Here is a 27,526-nt window from a genome sequence, read left to right on the forward strand (position 1 = left end):
CAAAAGAATATTTTAAAAATGTATTGAATTTTCAAGAGATATCCCAAAGTTAAATGTAATTTCTTTAGTTTTCACCTATTTACGCTCGCGTGGACCACTGTGCGCAGTGAATCATTATCATGCGAGCTTAGCATCTGCTATTGCCAGTTGGCTGTTGACTGCTGGCTGCTGCTGCTGTAGCTTCGACAATATTTGTTGGTTTTATTGTTGTTGTTACTGTTGCATTGTTTACTTAGCGCAGACCAAAACAAAAATTTCAGCCAGTTGGGAGTCCGTAGTCCGCAGACATCGCCAGCGAAGCGTTTGCCAAGTAACGACCACCGAGCAGCAGCCGGAGCAGACGAATGAGCTGAAAATGGAGATGGATATGAAGATGGGGCACCAGTTGGAGCAGGCCATGTCCATTACAGCTGCTGCTGCTGCTGCCGCTGATCCCGCTGCTGCTGCTGCGGTGACTGCGGTTTAGCTACACTGCAGGAATCGACTCCAGTTGCTGTTGTGGTGAAAATGCTGGCAACTAAATTTTATGGATTTATTGAAAATTGAACGCACTTGAACGCAACTGCAACTGGAGGTGGCAAGAAAGCGATGGAAAGGAAAGGAGGGGGAAATTGGGAAGGGGGCCGCCTCTCAGTCTGGGGGCCATTGCAAAGAGTCTTGTTTGGAAAACAAATAGCAAAAGCTGAAAGATGCTGCAGACCAGGTCGCCGTCTCGTGGCTGTGGCTGCGTCTGCGGCTGTAGCTGTGGATGCCACGCGTTGCGTTTTGTTTGTTGCCGAGTTTTTGTGCTTGTTTGTTTACAGAAACGCGTGCGGCCAACAACAGCAACAGCAACAGCAACAGCAACAATCATAACCACAACAACAGCGGCAGCGAGTGCAAAACGATGCCTAAATTTGAACTCAATTAATTTTCCCTTTCAGCTGCAGCCACAGAGACATCTGCCAGCGCCCAGCTCAGCCCTGCCCAAGATCTGGCCCTCGCCCTGGACGCCGCTCTGGTGGCGCCTCAGAACGAGTTCAACGAGCTGAGTCTCAGCGCAGCCGGTTCTCAATTTGATTTAGTTTAGAGCTAAGCTCGAATCTTCAGTCTCCCAGTCTTCAAGTCGCTGAGCCTCCACGCGCAAACGCCCACACACTTTCCCAGGATGTCGGCATGGAATTCGCTTTCGATGCCAGGCCAGGCCAGGCCAGACCAGGCCGGGCTGGGCCAGGCCACGTGGGCAGTCGCCACGTCTGGAGTCGCCACGCACATAGCTGCGATTCAGGATCGCGTCTCGGCTATCATGCAGTCAGCGTGTGGACAAGAGCAACAAACACCTCACGCTGGTCGCACAATAATCTACGCGAATCTATTCGGCAATGTATAAAAATAAAGCAAATGTATTAACGAAATTTCCAAGAAACGTGCAACAATCTTTGTTCTACTCGAAGCACACCGCCACCCGCCCCCCGCCCCCTGCCAACCAACCCCACACATAAACACTCATAAATATCCACAAGTAGCATATATGTGTGAGATTCTTTATAAAAAAAAGGCACACACACACACACACACACACACACTCTACACTCTGGACACATACATATGGATGCTCTTTAAGTTTCGGGCCGAAAAAGCAAATTGAAAATGTTGTCGTTGGGTCGCCCACGCGAGCTGCACGGCATTGACGAGGTGTGCAGGGGGGATTGGGTGGCGGCGCCTGGCGACATTTGAAACAATTTAAGCGATAAACTGTTCAATGGCCAGACAGGTGGCTGCCCCCGCCGCCAAGGAGGGAGGGCGTGCTTTGGTCTTTTGTAGTCTTGTCACATAAATTCATTAATTTGTCGCACTTTGCGAATTGCCTTAAAATATTGTCAGCTTTATGGCGACTTTAATTATAGCGACGACGCATTAAAAACTAATGCAAGAAAATTAATAAAATTCACCAACAACAACAAAAAATGAAAGAGAACAAATTTCAAATTTTCGATTCCAAATATGTGGGTGGAAGGGGAAAGAGGCGCGGGCGCGCGTCGGAGCACAGTGAAAACAAACTGAATGTCGTTATGAATGTTTGGGCCAATTTAAATTTAGCAAAAATATGCGACAAGACGGCGATCAGATCAGCCCACTGAGGCGAGAGAAACAACTCAAAATAGATGTAGCACCAGTTGCTGATATTTATAATAGAAATACACTAGCCGCGTTCGAGGTAGAATCGCTTGCCTAAGCACTTTGTTAATCAAAACTCAAAACTTATCACTAATGATACATTATTAAAAGTTTAAATGTGTTCTTGAACCGTGAGGCAACAAGAAGGTGCCATATCAACGTTTATTTGGCTCGGCTAGTATAGAGGTTGCTGGCTCAAACCCTATGCTAGCGAATGTTATTGCATATAAAGTTAAAAAGAAGGTCGATTTTCCTATAAATTATGTTTTCCTAACAATTTAAAAGTAAAATTTCTATAAAATTGATAAAGAGATATATAAGTTTTATATGGCCAGTTCAAAACGAGGTTGCTGGTTCAAACCTATGCTAGTATGCTAGTTTATCCAATATAAGCTTCCATCATAATTTAATTTATATAAAATAAATAAGAAGATATGTCAAAGTGTATTCTTGTCATCCAGCGAAGAGGTTGCTGGTTCAAATCCTATGCAAGATTTTGCTTGAGATTTAAATGTATAATTAACCAAAGGTAACCATATCTCCAAACTAAATTCAATAATAATAAAATTAAATAAATTAAATGTAAAGGTATTTAAATTTTCATTACAAGTTTTTCTCATTCTTATTCGATTTCTTTTGCTTCCCCTAGAGTATCTTGAGTTCAGCGTGTTGTACTTGACTTTGGTATCTTGTTTTATATACACAAAATCGTACGATGTTTCAGACAGTGATCTGTCATGTATTTTTAGTTGGCCCGCGCGACAGAAGCGAAATGAAATCAAACGAGACAATTTGCGAATGTTTGCTGCAATCTGTGATCCAAGTTGGCCACGTCTATGGGTCTAACCGGCCAGGCCGCCCTATTTGGTCTATCGATGGCCGTCAATCAACACCACGCCCACACAGCTACACAACATTCAATCAGTTAGTCACTAAGTTAGTTTGTCAATCGGCTGTCCCATTAGAGGCGACACTTGCTGCGGCAAACGGCCCATAACCGCAGGCACCAATCTCTCTTCTGGAGCTCTCGGCTGCTGCTGCTGCTGCTGCTGGCTAATCCCGCCATATAAGCACCAGCTGCTTGGGACGACCTGTAAAATTGTATGCAAATTGCTGATTGAAATTGGAATTCTTGTGCCCGGTTCTATGGGGGCCTGATGGCGCGACAAATATGGCGACATGGCTTGCCTACAGAATGAGAGTTGAGCGTTGGCAGGAGAGAGACCAAGGAGCGAGAGGGTCGCGAGCACAGACGTCATGAATCAAAAATTGTATAAATCGTATCAAGATCTCTAAAGAGTCAAGGTCTTTGGCAGCTTGGACGCGGCCCACATCTGACACAGCGCCAACAACAGGGGCGGGGGCGGGGGCGAGCTCGGGCCAGGCGGTTGGGCATAGGTAGTCGCATAATTAACATGCGACAGCGAATGCCAACGACTTGACAACAGCGCCAACAACAAAAAAAAACACCAACAAAAACAACATCAATAACAAGAAGAAGCAGCAGCAGCAAAACAAAAGCTGAACAAAAAAAAAAACTACATAACTCTCGTGGGTGTCGAGATTTAATTTCATTTTGAGATTTTTTTTTTTTAATGCCGCTTTATAGTTGGGTTTTATTTTCAGCATTAAGTTCCATTGCACTCTGTGCGCATGGAAGTTGTTTAATGGGCGGGGCAGGGGCAGGGGCGCCCCCTCACAGAGAGACCGGGCTACCCACAGAGAACGTGTGTGTGCGTGTGTGTGTGAGATTCTATTTTTCTTTTTTATGATTTGTGCAGTTTTATTATGTTCGGCAACTAAGTAGGACTATATATATATACACACATGTATCTATATATGCACACAAATGAGCACATAGTTTGTTGCCAAACAAAACAAACACTGAGCACACATTAGAACTAGTTGGTACTTGAATGTGAACAGGGTAGCAGAAAACTGGAGTGCTTGTGGCAACTCTGAAGTGGAATTAAGTACAAGCTACTTTGGCTACTTAAAACTATGATTTTATTGCTTTTAAAATGTTTTGCAACTAGCGATTTATGCAGAAAAAGTATTTAACAAAGAGAAAGAGTATAACAAAAAATAATCATAATTATTATTATCTTACTTATATTTTTTATAGGTATTTTAATATTTTATTTTTATTTTATTTTATATAATTTATTACAATTGGTTTTTGCCAGAATTTGAAATTCTCGCCAATATTTGAATGGTTGAAAATAAAAGAATAAAAGAACAGAACCCTAAACTAACAATTATGTTAATTCATAAATCGTTTAGTTAGTTAAAGAGATCTCTTTCCAAACATTGGATTCATCAATTTTTTTTTTGATAGATGCCAATTTTGGTCAGAAAACTATTCTAGCCCGTATTTTATAGCCGAAAATATTTACGATATGCAATATTTTCTGTACAATGGGCATTTTTAAAGTAAAGCAAGTATTTGACTTAATGCGACTCACAAATATATTTTGAGTTGCTCAAGTCTTAAAGTAGAGCTCCAAAAAAAAAAACCGGAACCACTGGCTAAACCTTATCTGGATATCATTTTAGGTCGTTTACAAATCTGACCAGTTAATAAACTTGCTCTGTAATCGCTCACTTTGTGGCACAAAAGTCAAAAGCACGTAGAACAAAAAAAAATAAAAATGCTCTTAACAGAAAATCCAAAAAAAAAAAAAAAAAAAATAAGAAAAAAGAGAAAAACTTTTGCATTTTTCATTAATAAAACACGCCGTTGCCCGGTGGTCTCTGGTCTTTTACAGTGTGTAGCACAGTAACACATATTGCTAGGGGGATAGCAGGGGCTGCGTGGGGAGGTACGCAGGTAGGGAGGTGGCACGTAGTACATGAGAGATATACGAGAACATTAACGCGACGTAGTTGGCGGTTGGTAACCAGTTACATTTTATGACTTTAGTCGAACAGGCCGTAGTTGGAGAGCGGCTAATGAAAAGAAATGAAGCCCGAAAGTAAATGAAACAAGTTGAAATGGCAGTTGCCCAGTTGGCCCCGTTTCTGTAGTTTTGACGGTTAGGGGCCAGCGTTTGAAGGGTAGGGGCTGGGAAGGTCTCTGTCTCTGTCGCTGTCTCTGGGTCTGGGTCTGGGTCTGGCTACGCAACATAAATGAGACGTCAAATTTGAAATGCCAAAGAAATGAAAAACGTTAAGCAGCATTTCAGATTTTTTACGGCTGAAAATTTCAGGAAATGCGCCGCACTGCAATGAGACCCCACCGGCCGCCCCCCTCCCCACCCTGTAGCCGCGTCTTCTCTCTATTTTTGGAGGCAACAACTTTGTCGGTGACAACTAAATTAAGCTCCGGTACCGCCAGTTGGCACCTCAGCAGGGCGCGGCAGGGCAGGGCAGGGGGGGACAACGGTAAGCGCAATTTTCTCACCGTTCCCACAGCTGACCCCCGGGTGGGGACCCGCAACAAATTCGGACACCCAAGCAGCGAAAATGGCTCTAAACGCCGATTATGAAGCTGAAGACGTGGCAAGAACAACAACAACAACAACAACAACAACAACTAGAACAACGAAGACTGTGCAGACGTGGCCAGAGCAACTGATGACATCGCCAGGCGAAACAAATAAGATGGTTTTTATGGGTCGTACATGTGACACAGACCCCCCGCACTTTGCCGCCTCGTAGAACCAAGTATGTATAGAATGTAGCGTAAAATTTATGTTGGAATAAAAGCAACGACACCGTTGAAACAGGCCCAGTTACAGGCTTTGGGTCTGGGTTTATTAATTATGATGGAGCTGTGTGCAAATGCTGGATGGATTAGGGCAATCCCCTCGAAGGAAAATTGATGATGGCGCCAATGCGACTAACCCAAAGGCATACAAAACTAATCTCAGCAAAGTCGCAGCTTCCGCACTAAATCCCCAAATACAAAAAAAAAGCACCCCAACAAAAGTGTCGCAACAATTTTGACAATCGAACTGAAGATGTGTCAACCCAATGAACTTGATTTATGATATGCCAGCTATAGATATAGAAATTTGTTAAAATACAGACACAGATAAGCCAACTAAGCAGAGTCTCCTTCGTTGTACAACAATTTATTAATGCAAGTCACAATTTCGTTTGGCTGCGGCCATAGACTTGCAACTTTATGGACTGTTTTGACCTAGCCACCTCCCCCGCACCACCTAAATATTGATAGTCTCTTCCTCTAGATAAGTACATTTCCGCCCTTGTTACTTCAAAAGCTTTGCCGCCAGCTCCATGTCCTCGCCCCACAGCGACGCTGCTGATAGGCAGCAACATTTGCTGTGTGAACGCATCCCGTGAGGCCTGCCAAAAATAGGACATCTAGAATCTGCTGACGGCGCGGCCAATAAACCTACCCATTTAATGGGTGCCTGCGACAGCCAGTCAACAAATTGAAATTACCAAATGCATCTATGAAATTTATCGCAGAGGCAATATCAACGATCTGCGACACGTTGAATTAATTTACGAACATCAATCTCAATCTTCAAAGCTCTCTCTCCCTCTCTTTGTCTCTCTCCAAGTATCTCAAGTTCGTCTGCCCGTGTCAGTTCAACAAATTTGTGTGTGTTTGTTATTTTGGTTGAAATTTATTTTTAATATTTTCGTAGCGTTTGGCTTCTGCACTCGCTGCTGCTCGCGGCCCGCAGCTCGATTCCAATTCCAAATTCCCATGGCTTCAGGGTGGGCGTCCGAAGTCGATACGAAAAAAAAAACACAATAAATTAACAATATTTATTTGCTTGCGGTAATTGTGCGAATAATTGATGATTATGTGTTTTATTCACAGCTGCAAATTGCAACTAAATGCATAACGAATGCGAATGTTGAATGTTGCCTTTTAATTAATTTTGCAAAATATTAAACGTTAATTTGACACTCTGCAACAGTGAAAGAGAGAAATTGAGAGAAAGATAGAAAAAAAAGTTGGGAATTTTAAAATTCGGATAATTACATTTCAGACAAGTTAGCAGAAGATGAATTGTCTAAAAAAAAACCCAGTCACTAAAACATCTAAACAACGAGGTTCCGGGTTTGAACTCTGCGCTAGTGGAGAAATGTGGTATTCTTTTAGCCTATAAATAATACTGTTAACACATGCACAGTTTGTAACTATTCCCTCTTAATACAAAAACAAATTATAAATAAAAAGAAACTAAGATTATTTTGCCTAGCATTAAAAGTATGAACATACTTGTATTTATATTTTAAAAATTCGCTTTCAGAGAAACTAAAAACAGATAAGAAAACAAAATTTCCTGTTTATTTTCAAATTTAATCACAAATTCAAGTTTCTCAAACTTATTCAAGCTTAAGTGAGAAATTAACCAGTTCGTGCACCCAGTCCCATATTGTCTAGTGGTTAGGATATCCGGCTCTCACCCGGAAGGCCCGGGTTCAATTCCCGGTATGGGAAATCTTTTTAGTCCCTCAAATATATTTATTGTATTTTTCTTTGTCTTGTTCTCTAAAAGAACTGACTGAGCCGAATCCATTGGGGCAACATTATTTTGCTGGCATGTAATCTAAGCGCAAAATAAAAATGTAATTTTCTACCCTATTACCAGAGTTCCTCGAGGAGAAAACCCCGTTACTATGCTATCATTTAAGCCCGTATAACTTTTGGGATAATTTTCTAATTCAATTGCGGCTCACTGCCAAAAAAGAGGCCTTTGCTTGCACAGCCAGCGAGCCGAAAAGTGGGCCAAAATGGGCTGCATGTAAGCTAAATTTGGGGGGAGGGGCCAGGGTCCTGAATTACGAGCCAGATACAAAACGGTCACAGTTCAGGCACAATTCCGAAACGAAACGGACAGATTTTACGAGCCTGCCAACTGAAAGTAAACTACAAATGTTTACACAACTCGATTCGCAGCTACACCTACATCAAGGATACCCCAGCCAGGAGCGCAGGAGCTGGAGTGGGAGACGAAGCAAAGTTGTAACAAAATTGAAAAACTTTTGCACAGTCGTCTCGTCTTGTGTTCCCTTATCATAGCAACGAGCCCACGCCACGCCCACCTATGATAGGCAAAGTGGGCCAAATAAATATACAAAATTCGGCAGAAAGTTTCTCACACATCGACTCTGCAGGTTGTGGCAAGTGAAATAGATTCCTATCTACGAGCGGCAGCAAAGGCGGAACTGTCGAGCTGCTTAAGCTGTAGATACAAATGTATCTCAACCTATCCAAATGCTGCACAATTTGCAAGCTAACCCAAACAACTTCGACTGCATTTGACTGCGTATGCTTGGAGTTTGCTGCCAAAAAAAAAAATAGGAACAAAATAAGTAAGAAACGCGCCGACGATTGAATACCCTAATCTTGTAGACATGTGGCTGCGATACTACTTCGATTAGTAGATACTTCTAGATTTTAGTTATTGAGTTTGTTTAAGAAACCTATGTTTCATAATACAATTTAACATGGGTCGACAATTTCCTATATCAAAAATAAAAACAAGAACATCTTTAAGAATATTAGTATATAAACTTTGGAAACTCTGATATGTCTTATTCTATGCGTTACACATATCTTAACAATATTTTAATACCCTCGACAAGGGCATGACAAAGGGCATTGAAAAAACTCCACTGCATGTGTGTGCCGGAGTGGAGTCCCAAAAGTGGCTGCATGTCAAGAGAGAAAAGCTCTCAGGGATTTGCATTTCCATGTCTAATTGTGTGGAAAATTGTATGAAAATAATTCGCCAAATGAGAATGTGCCAAATGCAAATGCCACAGTGAAATTTGCAAGGGACTTGAGTAAATATTTTAACAATCGAAATTTTCATTTCAATTGGACAAAATGCTGCAATTCTTTTAAGATTTTGAATTTGCGGTTTGGCTGGAGCTTAATCAGACGTCGCCCATCGGATCAAGTATCATATTACATTTTCATGTTGCCGCCTTTCCACCGCCCTTTCTATCCAACTGTTTCCCTTTGTTGCTGTTGGCTGCGGTTTCGCAATTTTGTTAAAGATGCGAGGCGCCGATACGCGTGAAATGTGCCCGTCGAGGTGAGAACAAAACGCTGCCAACCGCAGGTTGAGCGCGCGCGTGAAGGATTGCTACACAGCGGTGGAAAGAGAAAGGGAGACAGAGAGAGAGAGAGCGAGCGAGAGAGAATTAGATATAGGCATCAAATGCATATGCAAGATGATGAAAATTTCACATAGAAATTAATTTCCAGCTGACAAACTTTGCATTAAGTAACAGTTAGGCATAGATGGATATGGATTTGCTACTCTTCTACAACTGAAAGCAGGCAAAATTTTGATAAGCCACAAATTTACAGATTGAATGGGATGAAATGATTGAAAGCTGCTTTGATAATCAAACATGGTTATTGACTTTACACTCGAGGAAAAATCAAGCAAAAACAGAGAATCTCTTAAGAGAAATAAGAGAAAATAATATCAAGGAAATCTCTCGATTATACTTAGCTTAAGGTTCTCGAATGCAAGACACAAATACACTTTGAGAGAACAAATATAAAACCTGTTTTAATTATTTTTAATGTAGCCAAGCTCAACTTTCTCTCAAGCTGAAAATAATCTTTCGTTAAGCCTTGAATAACTAAGTTCAAAACTTAAATAAAGTTCCACATTTTAGTAATTTTTGACTTCCAAAGAATATTTCTTATATTTCAGTTAATAATGTAATTACTTGCAATGAGCTAAAAGAAAATTTCATTTTCTAAATTCGTGTACAATTAATGTTTAAATTTCAAATAGACAAACGAAACACATTTTATTTAAGCAAATGGATAACACGACGATTATCCTTGAACTTTTTAATGCTGCTTTTCCTCGAGTGTAAATTAGAATCTGTTTTTTTGGCCAGCATTGTTCCATTTTGCGCAATGCTGAGGCACGTTTCACATCGGCCCCTCTCAGCCCCGCGCACTAAGAAGCTTTGTCCAATTGGAGAACCTTTGTAAAACAAACCACAGCCGAGCAAATGTTGAAACGTGGCTACGTGTAAACCGCGCTGCTTGCATCTCGCAGCACGGACCAACACACACACCGACACACACATTCCACGGCGCAGACCAACAAGGCCTAATTGAAAGTGTATGCATGGCCACGCCCACTCTGCAAATAGGCCTCTTTGTGTGTGGCCTGAGATGATGATTAAACAGTTAAAGTAAAACACGCGCCTGCAACCTAAATACTCGCATGCACTCAAGTATATATATCATCTATATATATATAGAGAGAGAGAGAGAGAGAGATATACATCCTTGTCCAGCTGCTGATCACCGAATCGCGTGTCGAATCCATTTCCGTTGGCTAATTTTTCAATTCCCCCTGCGAAACCGCCCGCTAATGAGCAGACGCAAAGTGCAATTTGATTGAGCGAAATGCATAAACAAATTAAGCATGGCATTTCTTCGCCGGATATGCATAAGCTGCAATATGGCGTCGCGTGCGCGCCACACAACAAAATGGCGTCAATTACCGTTGACACGTGTCTGTGAGCGTGGGCGTGGGCGTGGGCGTGTGCGTGTCGTGACAATACGGCAACATGTGTTTAAGATACCACACCGAAGTTTCATTCGATATTCGCAACGAAAATCGATTTAATCGACAGCCGTGCAAAACGCCATTCACAATAATTATATGGGGCGAGAGGTTATGCTTAAAGCGCAGTTAAATTAAAAATATTTCAATTGGAAAAAAGTTGGGTTATTTGACAAAATGATCTTTAAAACTTATTTTACTTTAATACTATAGAATTGGAGACTTAAAACAGTGCAAACTAACATTAACTATATTTTATTACGCTTATAAAAAGCAGTCAAAAAATGAATTCACAAATTTATTATCTAATAATTTGTAATAAAGCCCTTGAGAAGATAATTTTTAAATAAACGTCCAAGGCACAAGAGACAACAAAAATGAAGATATATTTATTTTGTGTCAAGTCAATATATCTTTTTGCCCACAAGACTAAGCAATTGCCTAAAGTGAGGTTAAGTCTGTCTGGCTGTCACACACAGGCAACTTCCAGGGATTCCCCTCGAAAGTTAGTAAATCAAAACACATCAACAAGCAAGGTGAAAATCAGGTACAAAACAATGAAGAGATTACATTTATTTATTCCATTTGGCCCAAACCATAAACAAGTTCCTGCAGCATTGTTGTGATTGTGATGCTACGCTCGAGATAAGGATAACCAAGTGCAGTGGCGCTAACAGGATCATAAATCTAACGATATAAATCTGAGAGTCCGAGCAGCAGCTCTCCCTCCCTCACTCTCCCTCTGTGTGTGTGTGTGTGTGTCCCTTTGGCGTGGGCGTGAGCTGTAACAATTTAGAACCCTCACACGCGCAGATTTTGAATTACTTTCGTTTTTATCGCCCCTTTTTTTTATATTTGTTGGTATTTTTTATTAAATATAATTTACACGCGAGCTGCGTAGACGCAAACAAAAGACGCTGACGTCTCAGTTCATCATAAATTCACCTGTCGTTCAGCGAGTTCATCCTGGACCGGACCTGCGCTTCCGCTGCCCGTGTGCCTGTGTGTCCTGGTGTTGGGAATAGCCTGGTTTGAGGGAAATTTCTTCTCGGGGGTTCGTCTGTGTGGCAAGTGCGCGAATATTTCGTGGAATTTGCTGTCAACCCCGAACTCTGGCGACAGTGCTTGGGTGCATTGGCTGGCGCGTCACTCGAATCGAAATTTCATTAGTTTTACGATATGCGACCATAAAGAATTATCAAGAGGATGGGCACGCACCTTAATGTCATGGACATGGACTTGTACTTGGTCTTGGACTTGGACATGGTCGTCGTCGTCGACGTAGTCGCCGTTTTACGACCCTTCGCTGGAAGGCCGCGGCGACTCGCACGCAGCTCGATGAATTATGGAAAGCGATTTACATTCTCCCACTCATATTTTATTATTGTTGTTGATAATGTTTTCATTGGTTTTTATTTTTATTTGCGAATGCATGAATTATGGATATTTCCTTATGGAATGCGCCTGGCATGCATACAAAAGAACCCACCCGACAAAACGCAACCAAATCGAACCAAAAGAAAATTATGCGATAACATTTTTCTTTTTTTGTTTTTTTGTTGTTGAATTTTCTTCGAATTTATTGGAAAATGTAACGGGGCAAATAACAAAAACATAAATACATATATATGTTTTTCCTTTTCTGCGCCATATATCAGCGAATGGAAATGAAATGTGCAATAGAATTAGATTTGCAAGGATTACAAATGGTGTGCAAAGAAATGGTACAGAATACAGGGTAGAATCGGTTATACTTATTTTAAGAATGAAGCGGCATGGGAATTAAAAATTTCAATAGTTTTATGGGAATATATGAATCGAGAGAAAAAACCCAAACAATAGCTGCTCCTTTCTCTCTGAACTTGCCACAAACTAAGTTTCCTAAAAAATATAAAAATTCGCATATTAAATAGTATTAACAAATAAATTGAGCTAATAAATTTGCAATAAATATTCCAAATATGCTGAGAAACAAATTATATGTCTGCTTCTTGCATAAATCCTCAGACAGTGCATATTATCGCCGCTAGAGGGCGCGTCGTTATTTTAACTGCGTCGACAGCTTTTGGACATTCATAAAAAAGAGCAGGGCAGAGAGAGAGTGAGAGAGAGAGAGAGAGAGTGAAAGCCTGACGGGAACAGAAAGAGACGTAGAGTAATTGTTATATTCTTAACAAAATTCCGGATATTTATGACCTATGCTCTGTTCTGCTGCATGGTTCCCGGGTCTAGTTGCGGGCATTGGAGCGTTTTCCGTAGCAAGTCGCCATTTTGCTGAATGCGTGAAAAATGTTGCGAAAAATTTTAATGCGCTCGCTGCGGGCGCCAAATGGAAATGGAAAATGGAATGGAAAGATGACAAATGATTATGGAGCATAATAAATTTCAGTGCTGATTGAGCGAAATGCGAGCTATGCCACCAGCTGAGCGGAAAAGCAAAAAAAAAAATAAATAAAATAAAAAATGCATGCAAAACGGAAAACACAAAAGGAAAATGCACACAAAAAAAACGGTAAGGAAAATGGGAAATATTTTGCTGCACAATGGAAACCCCTGAGCAAAAGTCAGCGGCAAAATCCTTACTATCCATTAATGAAGCTAATTTGCAGCTAAATCTCAGTGCAGGCAGGTTCTTCAAGCTGTCTACAAATCCAATTGCAGCAGCGAGAAAAATAAAAACCAGCTAGAGAGCAAGAGAGAGAGAGAGAGATAAGTTGATACTTGTGCTTAAGGCTGGCGAATGAGACGAGTGTCATCCACTGCTATCATATCGCAATCTCAGGCAAGTTCTTCTTGTCCTGGGCAAATAACTAGAACTTGCCGAGAAAGCAATTTGATTGTTTCTCCTCCCCCTCCAGGTCGAGCACAGCCACACACATGCGAGCCAAGCTGAGCAGCATCAAGTAGGGAGAGGGCGGTGTCCCGGCTCAAGAACTTTGAATTTATTTGGTTCGAGTGTCTCAACTGCAAGTGCAAGTTGTGCCCTGCCCTTTTTATTTTGCCCTGATTGGGTGCACACACACACACACACACACACACACACACACACACACACACACACACACACACACACACACACACACACACACACACACACACACACACGCGCGACAAAAACTTTTCCATTTCTAGTTTTGCCAACGCTTTAAACGCAACTCTCCTCCTGTGTCCAATAAACGTAGAAACGAATTAAACGTAATGCAATACAATATTTACAGCATTTCGAATAGCTTGGCAAAATGACGTGAATGTGCGCTAAAGACCGGGAACTTGAACACGGAACAGCCGCTGTTCAGCTATTTGAAATGTCTATCAATAAAATGCATATGAATAGCTTAACTGGGTTTGAGTTTTAAGCGCGTGCAGGTGATATTTTAAGATTAACATAAAATGTGTAACCCGTAAAGTACATTATATATGGCATATATATATATACTCTTGTTGAGTGTGAACAGTCGATTTGTTGCCTGTCTTTTTTTTTGCAAACAAGTTTCTTAGTCTTAAAGCTATGAAACTTTGTGCAGATCCGTCTTCTATATCATACATAATATATTATTTCGATCCAGCTAAAGCGTGCAGTTAACTTTTAATTTTTCTATAGCTTGTACTTAACTTTCTCTCCCCTTGTATAAACCTTTGAGAACTCATAGACCATGCCCAGCTTAGACCACAAATTTCCCGCAGGGTGTGGGTGATTTGCCATCTCTTTACCCTTTTTACATAATAATCTATAGCCCAGAGAAATTTTATCAATATCGATAGAGCCACATATACATAAAACTGATCTGTTCTTCAAGAAATCTTAGCCAAGCTCAGCAATTGTGGGCTTAGCTATGCACACAACATATTAGCTCACGGGCCTGAGCCAATTGTCTAAACGGGTTTTATGTATGTTTTATGTAATTTTCATGGTAATATGATTAGCTCATACGAACTACTAGCAATATGTAGATCTATTCATATATGTCGCAAGCAAATTCTTGGCAAAATTTTGTAACCTCCGCTTTGAAGTCGAAGCGTCGAGTCATCGACAATGCATGTGTCTGTCAATTGTAGCGGCAACTACAGTAAACAACACACACAATTTTGAGACAATGACAACGCGGCACCCACAACAATGAGACAGCAGCAGCAACTGTGTGTGCGTGTGTGTGTCTGCGTGTGTGTGTCTGCGTGTGTGTGTGGAGCCCGTTGGGGCGGCGCGCTGCAGGCCGCTGTAAGCCAAGTCAACAGCAATAAAATATTTAGAAAAACAACAAAAAAAAATAACTTTAAAATATGAAGAAAATGAAGTCATCTTGTGCAAATATGAAAACAAAGTCAAGTGTTAATTTGCGTGGGAAAACAATTTCATATATATACTTTTTTTGAGGCCCATGTCTGCAATGAGGCGGCTAAAAGTTCTGATAAAAACCGAGGGCTTGTTCCACTCGAGTCTGGCATACACTGAAAGCAAAAGTGTGTAGCCCTTAATTGTAATTGTCAGACACGGGCAACTGGCGGCGCGACTTAAGCCAAAACTGAGCGTGCGAAAAGGTCAAAGGTTCGCAACTGCGCAACACAAATCCGACTAGCTTGGCTAATGACAAGTGCTGCGTTTAGTTGGCCTCAAAAAGGTCAAGAGAAAATGCTCCATTAAAAGCGGCTCCAATGCCAAACGGTTGGTCGCAGCTCTGTGCCCAAAATTTGGACATTCTCAAAAAAAAAAGAAGAAAAACAACAAAAAAAAAGGAGAGAAACATCAAGTTTCAAGTACATCAAACATTTTGTTGGCTCTTATCTCGAAATAACAAACAACAATAACAAAACTCAACCGCAAAGGTGCCACCAACTTGGTCTACAACTTTGCCCGCAGGCTGCGGTAGGGGGGCGGGGTGGGGTGTGCTGCTTGGGATAGCCAGAGAAAGGCTGAAACTTTTATGCGTTGTTGTTATTGTTGTTGTTGTTGTTGTTGTCGTTCTGGTTGTCTTTTTGGTTGTCTTTTTGGTTGTGTTATGCGAATGACATTTTCATGTACTACAAAAGTTTCTCGAGCGCTGCTCGTTTTCAGTATACCCTGCCAGAAATGCAACTGTCAAAGGGGTATATTGTTTAGGAACGCCCATTGTACAACCATGCAATTTCTTCAATAGCAACTGAGCGCTGGTACAATTACCCGCTGCTTAAACCGGTTTAAGAGTCGAACCCGAAGAAGTTGTAAAATGCAAAACAGGGCATTTGCTAGTCCATCAACCATCCGTTGATGGCCTTATCTGTGTGTGTGTGTGTGTGTGGCGCTGTGGGAAAATGATATTTATGATTGTTTAATGTATTATTTTCCACGTATTTTGCTGTCAGCGCCGTTGAAGCAGTTGTCACAAACTTGCGCACTTTTCTCACTCTCTCAACATTTATTGGTCAGCTCCATAAACGAAAAGAGCTTGAAATTAGTTGGCATTCATGATAAGGGTCTGTATTTATATGTTTTAATTAGGCACACAGGCTTGGGAACAGCATCAACAGCCCAAAAAAGGCCAAAACCCAGCCCAATCCGAATTAATCAAATCATCATGACGATTGGACAAACTCTGGGCACAGCACTTGAACTCGCTGCTCGCTCTTTGATCTGCGCGATCCGAGAGAGTGCAACAAAAAGAAAACATATATCAATTATCGGGCCATGACCGAGTCGAAGGCGATTCAGAAGGCGCTGCTGCTGTTAGCGCTGGCCCTGGCCCTGGCCCTGACTCCGACCCCGACCCCGACACCGATTCCGTCTCCGACTCCGACTGGCGTCTGGGCGTGGGGGCATCAATCAAAGCAGCCGCTGCGGCTGCAACAAACAACAAAACAGTTAATAACAACTACCAAAATGTGGACGTTGCAACGCATCATCGACAGCTCCATCAACGTCAACACGCGTGTGCCTGGAGTGGGGACAGGGCAGGTTTATTGGGAGGCGCCGCAGCCTTGTGTGGTCGTGTTGGCTCGACTGCTTGATTTTCAATTTCATACGCACCGTTGGATGCCGCCCCAAAAAATGCGCTGGCATTTTATTGATTAACGCATCAGCCCGAGCGAACCAACAACCACCCAGGCTCAAAGGCTCACAAGCCGGACCCCACCGCGGGCAACCCAGTGGCCAGCAGCGATTTTCATCACTTGCTCGGTAATTAAAATGTATTTTCTTTTGATAGTGCCTAATGCGTTCCAATGTTGTTGCCGCTGCCGTCGCTGCCGTCGCTGCTGCTGCTGATGGGTGGTCAGTCAGCTGATGCGGTTTATCTCCCCTCCAACTCCCTGTCCCTGTCTTTGTCTTTCTCTCTGCTCTCACTCTCCCTCTCCCTCTCTCTTTATGCTCTGGTGGCAGCTGTCACAGCTCAGCTCTGGCCATAACTCAACGTCCTAGTCGACATCAGCGTCATTGCCACCATCATCAATTTTCTGAGCGATCAAAAAAATAATGAACAAGTGGCTGCAACAGACTAGTAGATACCCTGCCTTTAAAATCGTTCAAACTTTTCCCATGCATACGTATACAATATACACACACATTGTACTAAAAGCAAGGGCTGTGCTTGTTCTTCTCTCAGCCCCACACTATAGCAAATGCTGTCTGGAATAACTTCGGTGCTTATAGTCCGATCGTTAAGAAACGTTTAGAGCGTAACTATGGCACCAATAGTGCGTACGTACCAAAGGCCACAGCTATACCTTCAAATAAGATCTTATTTCAATTCTACTCTGAACCTATGTATATTATATTATAACAGAAATAATATTCGATATATTCACAAACAATATATCTGAAAGCTCTTTAGCCTCCGAAATTGAAGAGTTTAGAATCATAATATATGTCTCAGACATATCTGCCAGTTACACACATTGGCACACAAAATCATTATACCCTCTTTTTTTATGCCATTTTCAATGGGTAGCGCGTATTAAAAAAGAGTGTTAAAGCGCGAAAAGCAACAACATCAACATTGAGCAATTTGTTACGCTTTGTTTTTCCACTGTTTTTCCCAGACAAACAACACAATGCGCAGTCGCGCCAGGTGAAAAACCACCCCACCAGCCCCTGCCCCTTGTCAGCTTTCTGCAGGCAGTAGAGTGTAGGCGGGTTGCGGTGTGTGTGTAATTGTGTGTGTGTCTGTGTGTGTGCTGCACTCTTATTTCGACACTCATTTGCAATTTTTTGCTAATGTTCGTCAACGCCGATGGCTTCACTGTGGCCGTCAGTGATAACGCGCCCCTTCGCAGGGCCGCAAAACAATGCAATAATTACAATTTATATCTTGCAGATAAAAATCGCACATTAAGCGACTGCAAATGCGAATGCGAAAGGCTGCCAGCAGCTGCCGTCGCTTACAAAAAAGAAACAAGTGAGAGTGATCCAGTCGGCAGTGCCTGACTAGGAGATACCCTGTACACGGCTCGTGTTAATGATTTGAAGGAAGCTCCCAAAAATGGTACACAGGCTAGTATGCTGGGCTGAAAGGGCATCATTGTTGGCTTTGGTTCTTTGGACAAGGGTTTACAGGTGTTTAATAATCGAAGCCCCCTTCTAGCAGACAACGTTGATCAGGTTTACCTCTTTACTTTACACGACATCGCATTAAAGAACGATCAAATGAATATTTAATGCAAATGCCACCAAATACAAAATCAATTGTAAGCTCAATTTGTGAGCATTTGGTGCTTTGCTTGTTTAGGTCCTAAGAAAGGAGTTGATACCGATCAAGAGTATGTTTGCTTTAGACAGTTGAAAAAGCCTTCGTCTGCCTGTTTACATGCACTTGCAATCAACATATACCCTATTTTACCCACTTTTAATGGCTTCAGGGTATAAAAAGCTGTCAACGTGTGCATTTTAACGCTCCGCCGGCTCTTGGCCGGCGTCTCCTCGATTTGGCCAGTGGGCGAAGCTGATACCATGCAGCAGCAGCTGCCACATTCAGTCAAACGACAGCGGCGGCAGCTGCCCAACATATTCTGGGGTCATTGCCAAAATTTCAATCAACTTTGGTGGTCAGCAAGCAGAAGAGATAAAACGAAAGAAAAAAAGGCACTCGACACCACGCATCTTAAATACACTACAAAATTTTTCTTTTCACTTTGTTTTCTTGAACTTTGCTTTGTGTCGTGTTCGTAAACGTTTGCAAGGAAACTTTTATGCACTCTTATATCAATCTTGCGCGATGCTTTATATTTGTTTGACACTTTTTCTTTGTGCTGCCTTCGAAAACATGTTACTGGCAGCGAGTTTTAAGAAAACTTTGATAAGTCACAAAAACATCGTTTAGAGTATTTTTGATTGCTTTTTGTGTGTTATCCGTAAACGTTGCACCAGCAGCAATTTACCTCAGCATAGCAAAAGGTTTCTTTTCTTGAGGTTCGTTTAGTTTTTAATGAACTTAAGATCACCGCTGCTTTATAAATTGTAAAAGCCTCAAACAGATAGAGTATGATGCAACAAAGGCAGACGATGTTGGACCTAAAGCAACAGCAGCCGTTTAGCCAATTGGTGGTCTACTTTGCATGCGCTCTGGACCTGTGTAAGGACACTGACCGAATGAGTTCGAGATCGAGTTACAGTTTTTGATCGATACACATCACACCTGTCTTTGCCCGGCCTGACCTGGTCCTCAGTCGCCGCCGATCAGACATAACTGCTGCCAATTGAGCGAAAAAAAAGCCAAAGATCACAGCCGTTGGCCCGACAAGCTGAAGGATTGAAAGGAGACTGGATACTTGGGCCACGCGTGCGCAGGATCAAATAACAAGGCGCATGCGACTTGGCCGGCCCCCCAACTCGAGGCAGGTAACTCAAGCGCGCTGGGTTGGAGCTGGCTTCGCCATGGACCGCCGGCCAGGATGCAGCAGCAGCAGATCACATCAGGTCGCTTGCCAGGTCGCTTGCCTCCTGGGTGGTCCTTTCGCCGCTTTCGCTGGCAATGAGGCGCGACAATATCGAGTGCTACCTCGTTCAGTAATTGTCGTAAATCTGCCTGACCAAGGACATTGGCAATTAGGCTAAGCGCCGCTGTCTCGTGTCGACTCCTGTTGTCACAGTTTTGGGCCGCATTCCAAACGCAATTAGCACAACATTAGCGCGGCTGACCTTTGACCTCGCTGCCACTCCCGCTGCGCCGCCTATTGTCCTGACCTCGGCACTGTCCTTGCGTTTTTTTTTTTTTTTTTTCTGAATGTTTTCGGTTTTCTCTGCGCTTTGTCACGCATCCATTTGCCAAATGGACGACAATAATTGCGGTTGTTCCATTGTATTCCCCGGCGTCTGTGCCGGAACAGGCGCCTCTGTATATTTACATAATTGTCCATGTCTCGTCGTCACGGTAGCGCCCCTAGGGAGTGCAGTGCAAAGTGGGTGGAAGTTCAAGAATGGGGGCCAAGGGACAATGAAATATGCATGACTACTAAAAAAAAAAAGGAACGAGAAGATGAATGACAGGGAAGCGGAAACAGACTGGCAAGAAATTACGTAGCAAACCGGAATAGTAATAGAAATATAAGCAGGAGAATGGTAAATATAACTGAAACATTAAACAAAACAGGAACTCCAAAGATAAGTTTGCTAAATAAATACGCTAAACTAAGCAGAGACAAGCAGAAGTATTTAAGCAAAGAAAGAAGCTGCGTTAAATTAAGTAGAAATTAATTTAAGAAACACTTGAGCAAAGTGACACGAGCATGTTCTTCATGCTGAACTTTGTGAAAGCATATTGAAATAGGGCTTAGACAGAGCGAGAAGGATAAGTTATAAGAGCAGAAGTGAATTAAAGCAGCTTAAGAAACATTTAAAAACCTAGAAGGATTACGCTCTTTTTGCAAAGTAGCAAAGAGTTAATCAATATTATTAATGCTAATAGAAGAACATATGAAAAAGTAGCTAAACTCGAGAAGGAAGAAGCAGAAGTGAGAAACTATGATATATTTTTGGTATTCCACAAATTATCATGGCATAATTTCAAGAAAGATGCAAATTGAGCAGCATTTAAGAAACAGAAGCGGTTATTTACTTGAAATTCTGTAAAATATCGAACGGTATTCCTGGTTTACATAATCTTTCCGTATTTCAACAAACACAACTCATTACATGACAGAGATGGGACGGGCAAACAATGGGCAATGGGCAATGGGCAATGGGCAATGAGCAATGAGCAACGACGTCTGCCGCCTGCGCATCAATCAGCGGCCGGCAAGTGCCTGCATCCGGGCACTGGAGGCGCATGTGTCATCGCTGCCGCCCGCTGGGAGGGCACTGGGAGGCCGCTGGGAGGCCGCCGCTGGGGGAGGCCAGCGTTGAATTTGCGTTGATCGTGACAATAAAGCCGAGCAGCAATTGGCCCAACGGGGCCAACTTTACTTGATTGCCATCATCAAACTGTTTACGCGGATGACAGACAACCTCAACAACAACAGCATCTCGGAGAAATTGGGAGGGTAAGCGGATAGGGCTTACATTGATAATGACAATAGCTGCGTGAACAATGCCCGGTGCCGGGCAGTGATAATCACTGAGCTGCTCAGATTTGATTGTTGCTTTGTGGGTCAGCAGTGGATTTTGTGCCGAGAGTGGCGCCAAATAAAGCGTGTGATGACATGATGGTGAATCATGAGAAAACCGAGCAAGAGCCAGGAAATGATCAGCGAGTGAAAGTGAGAGAGAGAGAGAAACAGAGACGAAGTGAAAATGAGTTAAATACCACAAATGGGATCAGCCTCTGTTGTGTCGGCGCACATCAATAACCTCGCTGTTAGCCAACAGGTCAGGTCAGTTAGATAACACCTAATTAGGGTCCACGAACTGACAACTTTAGCGCCACAAGCGCGGGTGGTCGGAGAGTCGAGTAAGAAGAATCGGGAATCGAGAATCGAACTGAGACACGCCCCGGTGCCGCACGAATTGCCAGCTGCCTAGGCCACGTCCTGATCCTGGTCTGGGCAGCGGTAACAAGACGCAGTTTGTTTTTGGTTTGGGTGTCGCCCGGGCATTCGATGCGTTCCATTTGAGAGGCGAGCAAGCTGCGATAATTACATGTTAATTCGTTCGCTGCGATACGATTCCAATTCTTAAGCCGAAGACAGCGCAATCAAGTCCAATTTTGTGCGGCGTCTCTGAGGTGGCGACTTTGCAGCCGCCGCCGGCGGCTGGTCCTTTTGTTGTGTTGCATGTTGTTTGATTCGTTCGATAATTAAGCAGTTGCCAACAATGTGTGCGGCATTTAATTGACCGGCAGCTTAAGGACAACCAACTATGGCCAGCCGAGTCTGTGTTTCAAAAATAAAAGAAAGGTAAATCACACTCAATCTCAAGTTGGCAGGCCTATTAATAACTTTAATTAAAATTATGAATGTCGGTGTGTTAGCCATCGCATATCGCATCATTGGCCCCATTTGGCTGGAGATGTTTGGAACTGAAGCCCGAGTGTGGGAACCAAATTATTCAAATCTTCAGTTCAGTTTTGCCAGAGCCATAATTCTTAGCGCTCTCTCATATGCATATTTATTGCATTTTTCGACGCGGCAACGCCCCCAAAATTCACAATGGAATTTCAATTCCATTCTCCGACTTTTCGACTTGCGACTTTAAAGAAACAGCTACAGCCCAATTTCAGCATCGGGTTCAGGTTGAGGTCCCGGTCCAGGCTCCAACACAGCCTCCAAATGCAATCGTATCGCATCTTTTGTTTAGCCACGCTTTGTTTTCGACACGTCCCTCACCGTCCGTGTCTTGCTTGGCCCACAGTTTGGCTTGTGCTTGGAATTCGTTGGAATAATTAAAATTTATATGTGTTTCGTTTGGGCTTAGCCGCCGCTTCACCCCCACACTTCTAATATGATTCTGCCAGCTGCAGTTACACAAGCTCACCTCATCCATCCACCTGCCTGTCCGACCCGCTGCCAGTCTGTCCTACAGTCGAAAACCTTGACTGTTCCCTTCTGGGCTCTGCTTCAATTCCATTTCACTTTCGCACATAGGCGGCGCATAATTTATAAAGCTGGCGCTGGCAATTTGCATGGCAACTGTTGCTACGTGCCAATGCGAATATCGCAGGCCACAATGCTTACCACAACTCCGACACACACACACACACACACTCTCTCTCTTTCCCCCTTTCCCCTCTCTTCATAATGCAGAGGTAACATTTAATCGCTTGTCAATTGGAAAATTGTAGGCTTGCGTCTGCCCTTTCTCTTCCGTTCTGGGCGTGGCAGCGGGCTCTGTTACACTGAGCAGAACAACAAGCATCACATATATATATAAGTCGCTTACAGAGTCCGTCATCGCGCCATCGGCACGTCCATGACCAGCTCCGGCCTGTGGCCTGGCAACCATTGTGCCGCATCCTTGGCGAGTTTGTGTGGCGCATTTGAAATGAGCAGCGACAAAAGTTGCCAAATGAATATTCCAAATTGCAGTGATATATCATCAATGGATTGCCAGACAGAGAAATAGAGAAAGAGAGAGAGAGAGAGAGAGACAGGGCAAGAGACAGGGATATAGCGCGTGTTTCCTCTGTTTCTGGCAACGGTGCGAACTACGCAAAGTTTCTGGCCAAATTGTCATGTTGCTGACGGCTTAACCAAAATGATTGATTACTTGGTTCCTGTTTGCCTGAATGCCAGGCGGGGGAAACTTGGTGGTGTTCGCGGTAAGTGCCAAATCGGAAATGCGCCAAAACCGGAAGGAGCAGAAGGAAAAGCGAATTCTATAGAATCAGCCATGGCTGATTCCAAGCACTTTAACACTTTTCCAATCAAGACAATAAATCGCACATTTATCGATTCTTTTACAATTGCAAGCCGAGGAATTAAATTACATTTATGATTGATTGCAGACTTCTCAGTTTCTGTTTCTCTCCATCTGATTTATATATATTAAATGTTTACATGTAAGATGCAGGTGGTGGGATATACTAGGGATAGTCATAAACAGATAGATACTTGATCTGTATATACTATTCTAGAAGCCAATTTGTTGACTAGCAGTAAAACCAAAGTGATTTGCTTAAAAGACAAGATCTCGATATGGATTTTCATCCATTGCTTAGAAAAGTGGAAAGTTATTAACTATCGGAAACAACATATCAAGACTCTTATAGGTTCTTAGATCGACGCATTATTACGGACCGACACCAAGAATATGATTACTGTACGGGGTGGAAGATGCCTCCATCCGCCCGAATACATTTGTTTGCCCCTTTTCAATTGAAGCGAGTGCAAATACGTTAATTCCTGGTTAGGCTACGCATCACAGTTGCCATTGATGTAAGCGTGCCAAGTAACTTGGGAACAAAAACAAATAACTTTCAAATATAACCGTATACATTAATTTGAAAAGCCAATCGATAGAGTTCATGGCAATGCCAATTGACAAAATTCTTAGCAGTCGCCATCAGCCACAGCGCTACAATGCGCCGCGAAAGCGCGTGGAGACCGGCGAGGAGCGGAATTCCAACTTTGCGAGCCCGAATGATGACTCTGACTATTCCATGGACTCGGATTTGGCAATTCTGCCGCCGCCGCGTCGTTCAGCTGCGAGCCGGCTGAATTCTCGCCAATTGTCCAAGAGTCGCAACTTGATAATGAAGTGGATCGTTTGCCTATCGATCATATTTTTGCTGCTGCTCTTTGTGCCGCGCCATCACGTAATCAAAGAGGTGAAACTGAAGCGCGCCGTAACCATACTCCTGTGGAACGAGGAGAGCTCCAACGAGCGCTGGTGGCGGTATCAGCAATGCCACTGCACGGTGACCCCCAATCGCAATTACACGGATAGGCCCATAGATGCAGTCGTTGTCAATGCAGATCGAGCCTACGATGTGGACGGCCTGGAGAAGATCGTGCGCAGCCCGAATTTCTTGGTGGTATTTGCGGCCAAGAAGCCGCTAAGTCTGGCCAAAAATCCGCTAAGTTTACACGGTGAATCCATCTTTAACTACTCGATGACCTATCGCCCGGACTCGAATCTGTTCTGGACAGACTACTATTTCTCCACGTTGCAGCATATGGATGTGCGGGTGCACAAATTCACGACGCCCGACAAGCATGCCCTGAAAGAATTGTCTGCACATCTACGCTTCAAATTGCAGCTCAAACAGCGTCTGGTGGTCTACATGATGTATCCGGTGAACAATTCCACGGTGCAGCAGAGCCTCTATCTGCAGCAGCTGCGCAAGCACATCGATCTGAGCGTTATCGAGACCTGCCATGAACCCAATGAGTAGCTAACAAATATTTGACTACCTCTCTGTCACTCATATAATCAGTATACTCTTTGGCTAGATGCATACCCTACAGATTCATGCTGATCTTTGAGCCGAGTCGCTGTCCGGAATATGTGCATCCGCAGTTCTACATGGCGCTGGCCAATTTTGTGGTGCCCGTGCTGATTGGTGGCGGCAATCTAAGCGAACTGGTGCCTCCCGGTTCCTATATAAGCGCCGACAACTTCCTGTCACCTTTTGAACTGAGCGAACACTTAATGTTGCTGTCCTCACGGCCGGAACTGTACGCGCAGTTCTTCTGGTGGCACTCCAAGTATCAAATCCATAAAATAAAGCTTCCCTATTGCGCTCTTTGTCACCAGCTGCGACAGGAGCAGCGACAGCGACCACCTTTCGAGTTCCTACAATGGTGGACAATTTACCAATGCCCGGACCCCAGAGACTTTCAAATCGGTGCGGCTACCTAAAGCGGTTCTTGTCAAAAAAAAAAAAGGATGCCCGTCAAGTATTTTATTCGATTTTACCAATGTATCTATGTAGACTAAAACTAACTGTATAACTAAAGTATATGCCAATTGTGTCGATGATTTTATTTTGCCAGACTTGATTAAAATCAGAAATATAGTCTATAGTTTTACGAGAGCAAAAAGACTTTTCTTCACAATTAAGCTTACTCCGGTTAGGTTTCTATATTAATCCGGCTTTATCCCTAAACTATTTCATTATTCCACTCATTTTCGAGTAGTGCAGAAAAAACCCACCAATTTTCCACACTTGTGAGTGAAAATGTTGAAAGTCAGTCAATCAATCAGTCAGTAGTTTATTCAGTCAGTCGTTCATTCAGTCAGTCAATCAAGACTGAACGACCAAACCAAACCGAGTTGGCATTGCTTTGCTCTTATAGATATATTTTGAATATGATCTATATTTAAGAAGTGTACCGAAAAAAATTCGTAAAAATGCCAGCTGACAAAATTATTAGCAATCCACTCGAATCTGAAAATCAGCCCCAGTCGCTTAAAGTGCCAGCAATGCAGTTGACTGCATCCTCCAATAAGAACCCAAAAGGTTCGGACGGGCCGAGCCGCTCAGCGACAATGCCCCGGAACGAACGGCTGACGAAAATCAATTTGTACTTGAATATTTTGAAGAGCGTCGTCTGTCTGTCAGTTGTCTTGTTGCTGATGTATTGCGTGGGTAACGATAGCCCTCGCATGGGCAAAAAGGTAGGTCGCCCGGTCGGGAGAGCCATACTCCTTTGGAACCCCGAGCTGGAGCTGGGCACGTGGAACTATCTGCCATGTGGCTGTGTGTTGACCACAAATCGTGATTATGAGGCCGGAACCATAGATGCCATTGTCTTCAATGCAGATCGACCATTTACGTTCGAAGGCCTGGATCGGATTAAGCATACGCCCAATTTCCTGGCAGTATTTGCAGCCAAAAATCCGTTGAATCTGGCCCACAATCCGCTGCTAGAACATGGAGAATCTGTCTTTAATTTGACAATGACTTATCGTCTCGATTCGGACGTTGTCTGGTGGGATTACTATTTAACGGCACCGGAAAAGCAACCAGGCTCTACAGTTCTCGAGATCAGCTTCAGGAAACAGCGGTCAGAGCTGGAGGCCACCTATCTGCACCTGAAGCTCCGATCCAAATCCCCGCTGGTCTTCTACATGATGTACGAAGTGAACGACTACACTTTGCCGGAAAGCCTCTATCTGCAGGAGCTGCGCAAGCACATCGAACTGGATGCCTTTATGGAGTGTCATGGCGCTCAAGAGTAAGTGTGAAATACTTATTGAATTCAATTAGATCTAATCAGTTTTCTGCTTCTCATTCTGTCAGTTGTGGAATCTACAAGTTTATGCTGATCTTTGACCCCAGCGCCTGTCCGGATTATGTGCATCCACAGCTCTATATGGCACTGTCACACTTTGTGGTGCCCGTCATGATCGGTGGCGGCAATCTTAGTAGCCTCCTTCCGGCTGGCTCATACATAAGCAGCGCCGACTTCAGCTCACCCAAGAAACTGGCCGCGTATTTGGAGCAGTTGTCAAACGAGCCCCAGCAATACGAGCAATTCTTCAAGTGGCATGCCAACTATTGGCTTCATAAGAACCGACAGCCCTACTGTGCCCTCTGTCACCGGCTGCGTCAGCCGCGACAACCGCGTCAGCCCAAAGAGTTCCTAAACTGGTGGACTGGATACCAGTGTCCGAATCGTACGGACAGCTTGGGACGGTTCCTTTAGAACGATATTCGGCCCGATTCCAATACAATTATAATTATCGCACGCCAAATTGGAAGCGCTGAATATTTTTATTCCATGGAATTTTGCCGGCACTTCATTGACTACGCCGAGTGGTTTTGCAGCTAATAATGATACCCTTTCGACGCCTTGTATATTAACCTTGTCACAGAGCATGTCACCCATATTTTAAATTTACATAAATACTTAAATTCATATTTGGCTTTCAACCTTGCCAAGGCTGCAGTTATGTTAAAGTTTCTCTTTTTAAATAACACTGTTAATGTTTGCAAGAATGTTACATTAACAGCTGTTAGAGCTAAAGTTTGTAAACATAATGAATGTGGGGT

At 43.2% G+C, this 27,526-nt stretch overlaps 3 protein-coding genes and 1 non-coding gene across 6 annotated transcripts in view; 3 read left to right on the top strand and 1 right to left on the bottom strand.

The window, feature by feature from the left end:
* Window positions 1–27,526, bottom strand: part of SA2 (Stromalin 2) — a 92,680-nt gene that overhangs the window by 48,077 nt on the left and 17,077 nt on the right. The gene's annotated exons all lie outside the window — the stretch shown is intronic.
* Window positions 7,511–7,582, top strand: TRNAE-CUC (transfer RNA glutamic acid (anticodon CUC)). The gene has a single exon. It is a non-coding gene; the product is annotated as a tRNA-Glu (tRNA).
* Window positions 23,978–25,491, top strand: LOC26530920 (alpha-(1,3)-fucosyltransferase C). Its single transcript, XM_015176179.3, has 2 exons — window positions 23,978–24,918; window positions 24,981–25,491. The coding sequence occupies exons 1-2, from the start codon at window positions 24,053–24,055 to the stop codon at window positions 25,387–25,389; spliced, it is 1,275 nt and encodes a 424-aa protein (XP_015031665.1). The 5' UTR covers window positions 23,978–24,052; the 3' UTR covers window positions 25,390–25,491.
* Window positions 25,833–27,426, top strand: LOC6622841 (alpha-(1,3)-fucosyltransferase C). Its single transcript, XM_002046449.4, has 2 exons — window positions 25,833–26,708; window positions 26,774–27,426. The coding sequence occupies exons 1-2, from the start codon at window positions 25,882–25,884 to the stop codon at window positions 27,177–27,179; spliced, it is 1,233 nt and encodes a 410-aa protein (XP_002046485.2). The 5' UTR covers window positions 25,833–25,881; the 3' UTR covers window positions 27,180–27,426.

This window comes from Drosophila virilis, chromosome 3 (genome assembly GCF_030788295.1).
Source record: "Drosophila virilis strain 15010-1051.87 chromosome 3, Dvir_AGI_RSII-ME, whole genome shotgun sequence".
In the NCBI taxonomy this organism is placed as follows: Eukaryota; Metazoa; Arthropoda; class Insecta; order Diptera; family Drosophilidae; genus Drosophila; species Drosophila virilis.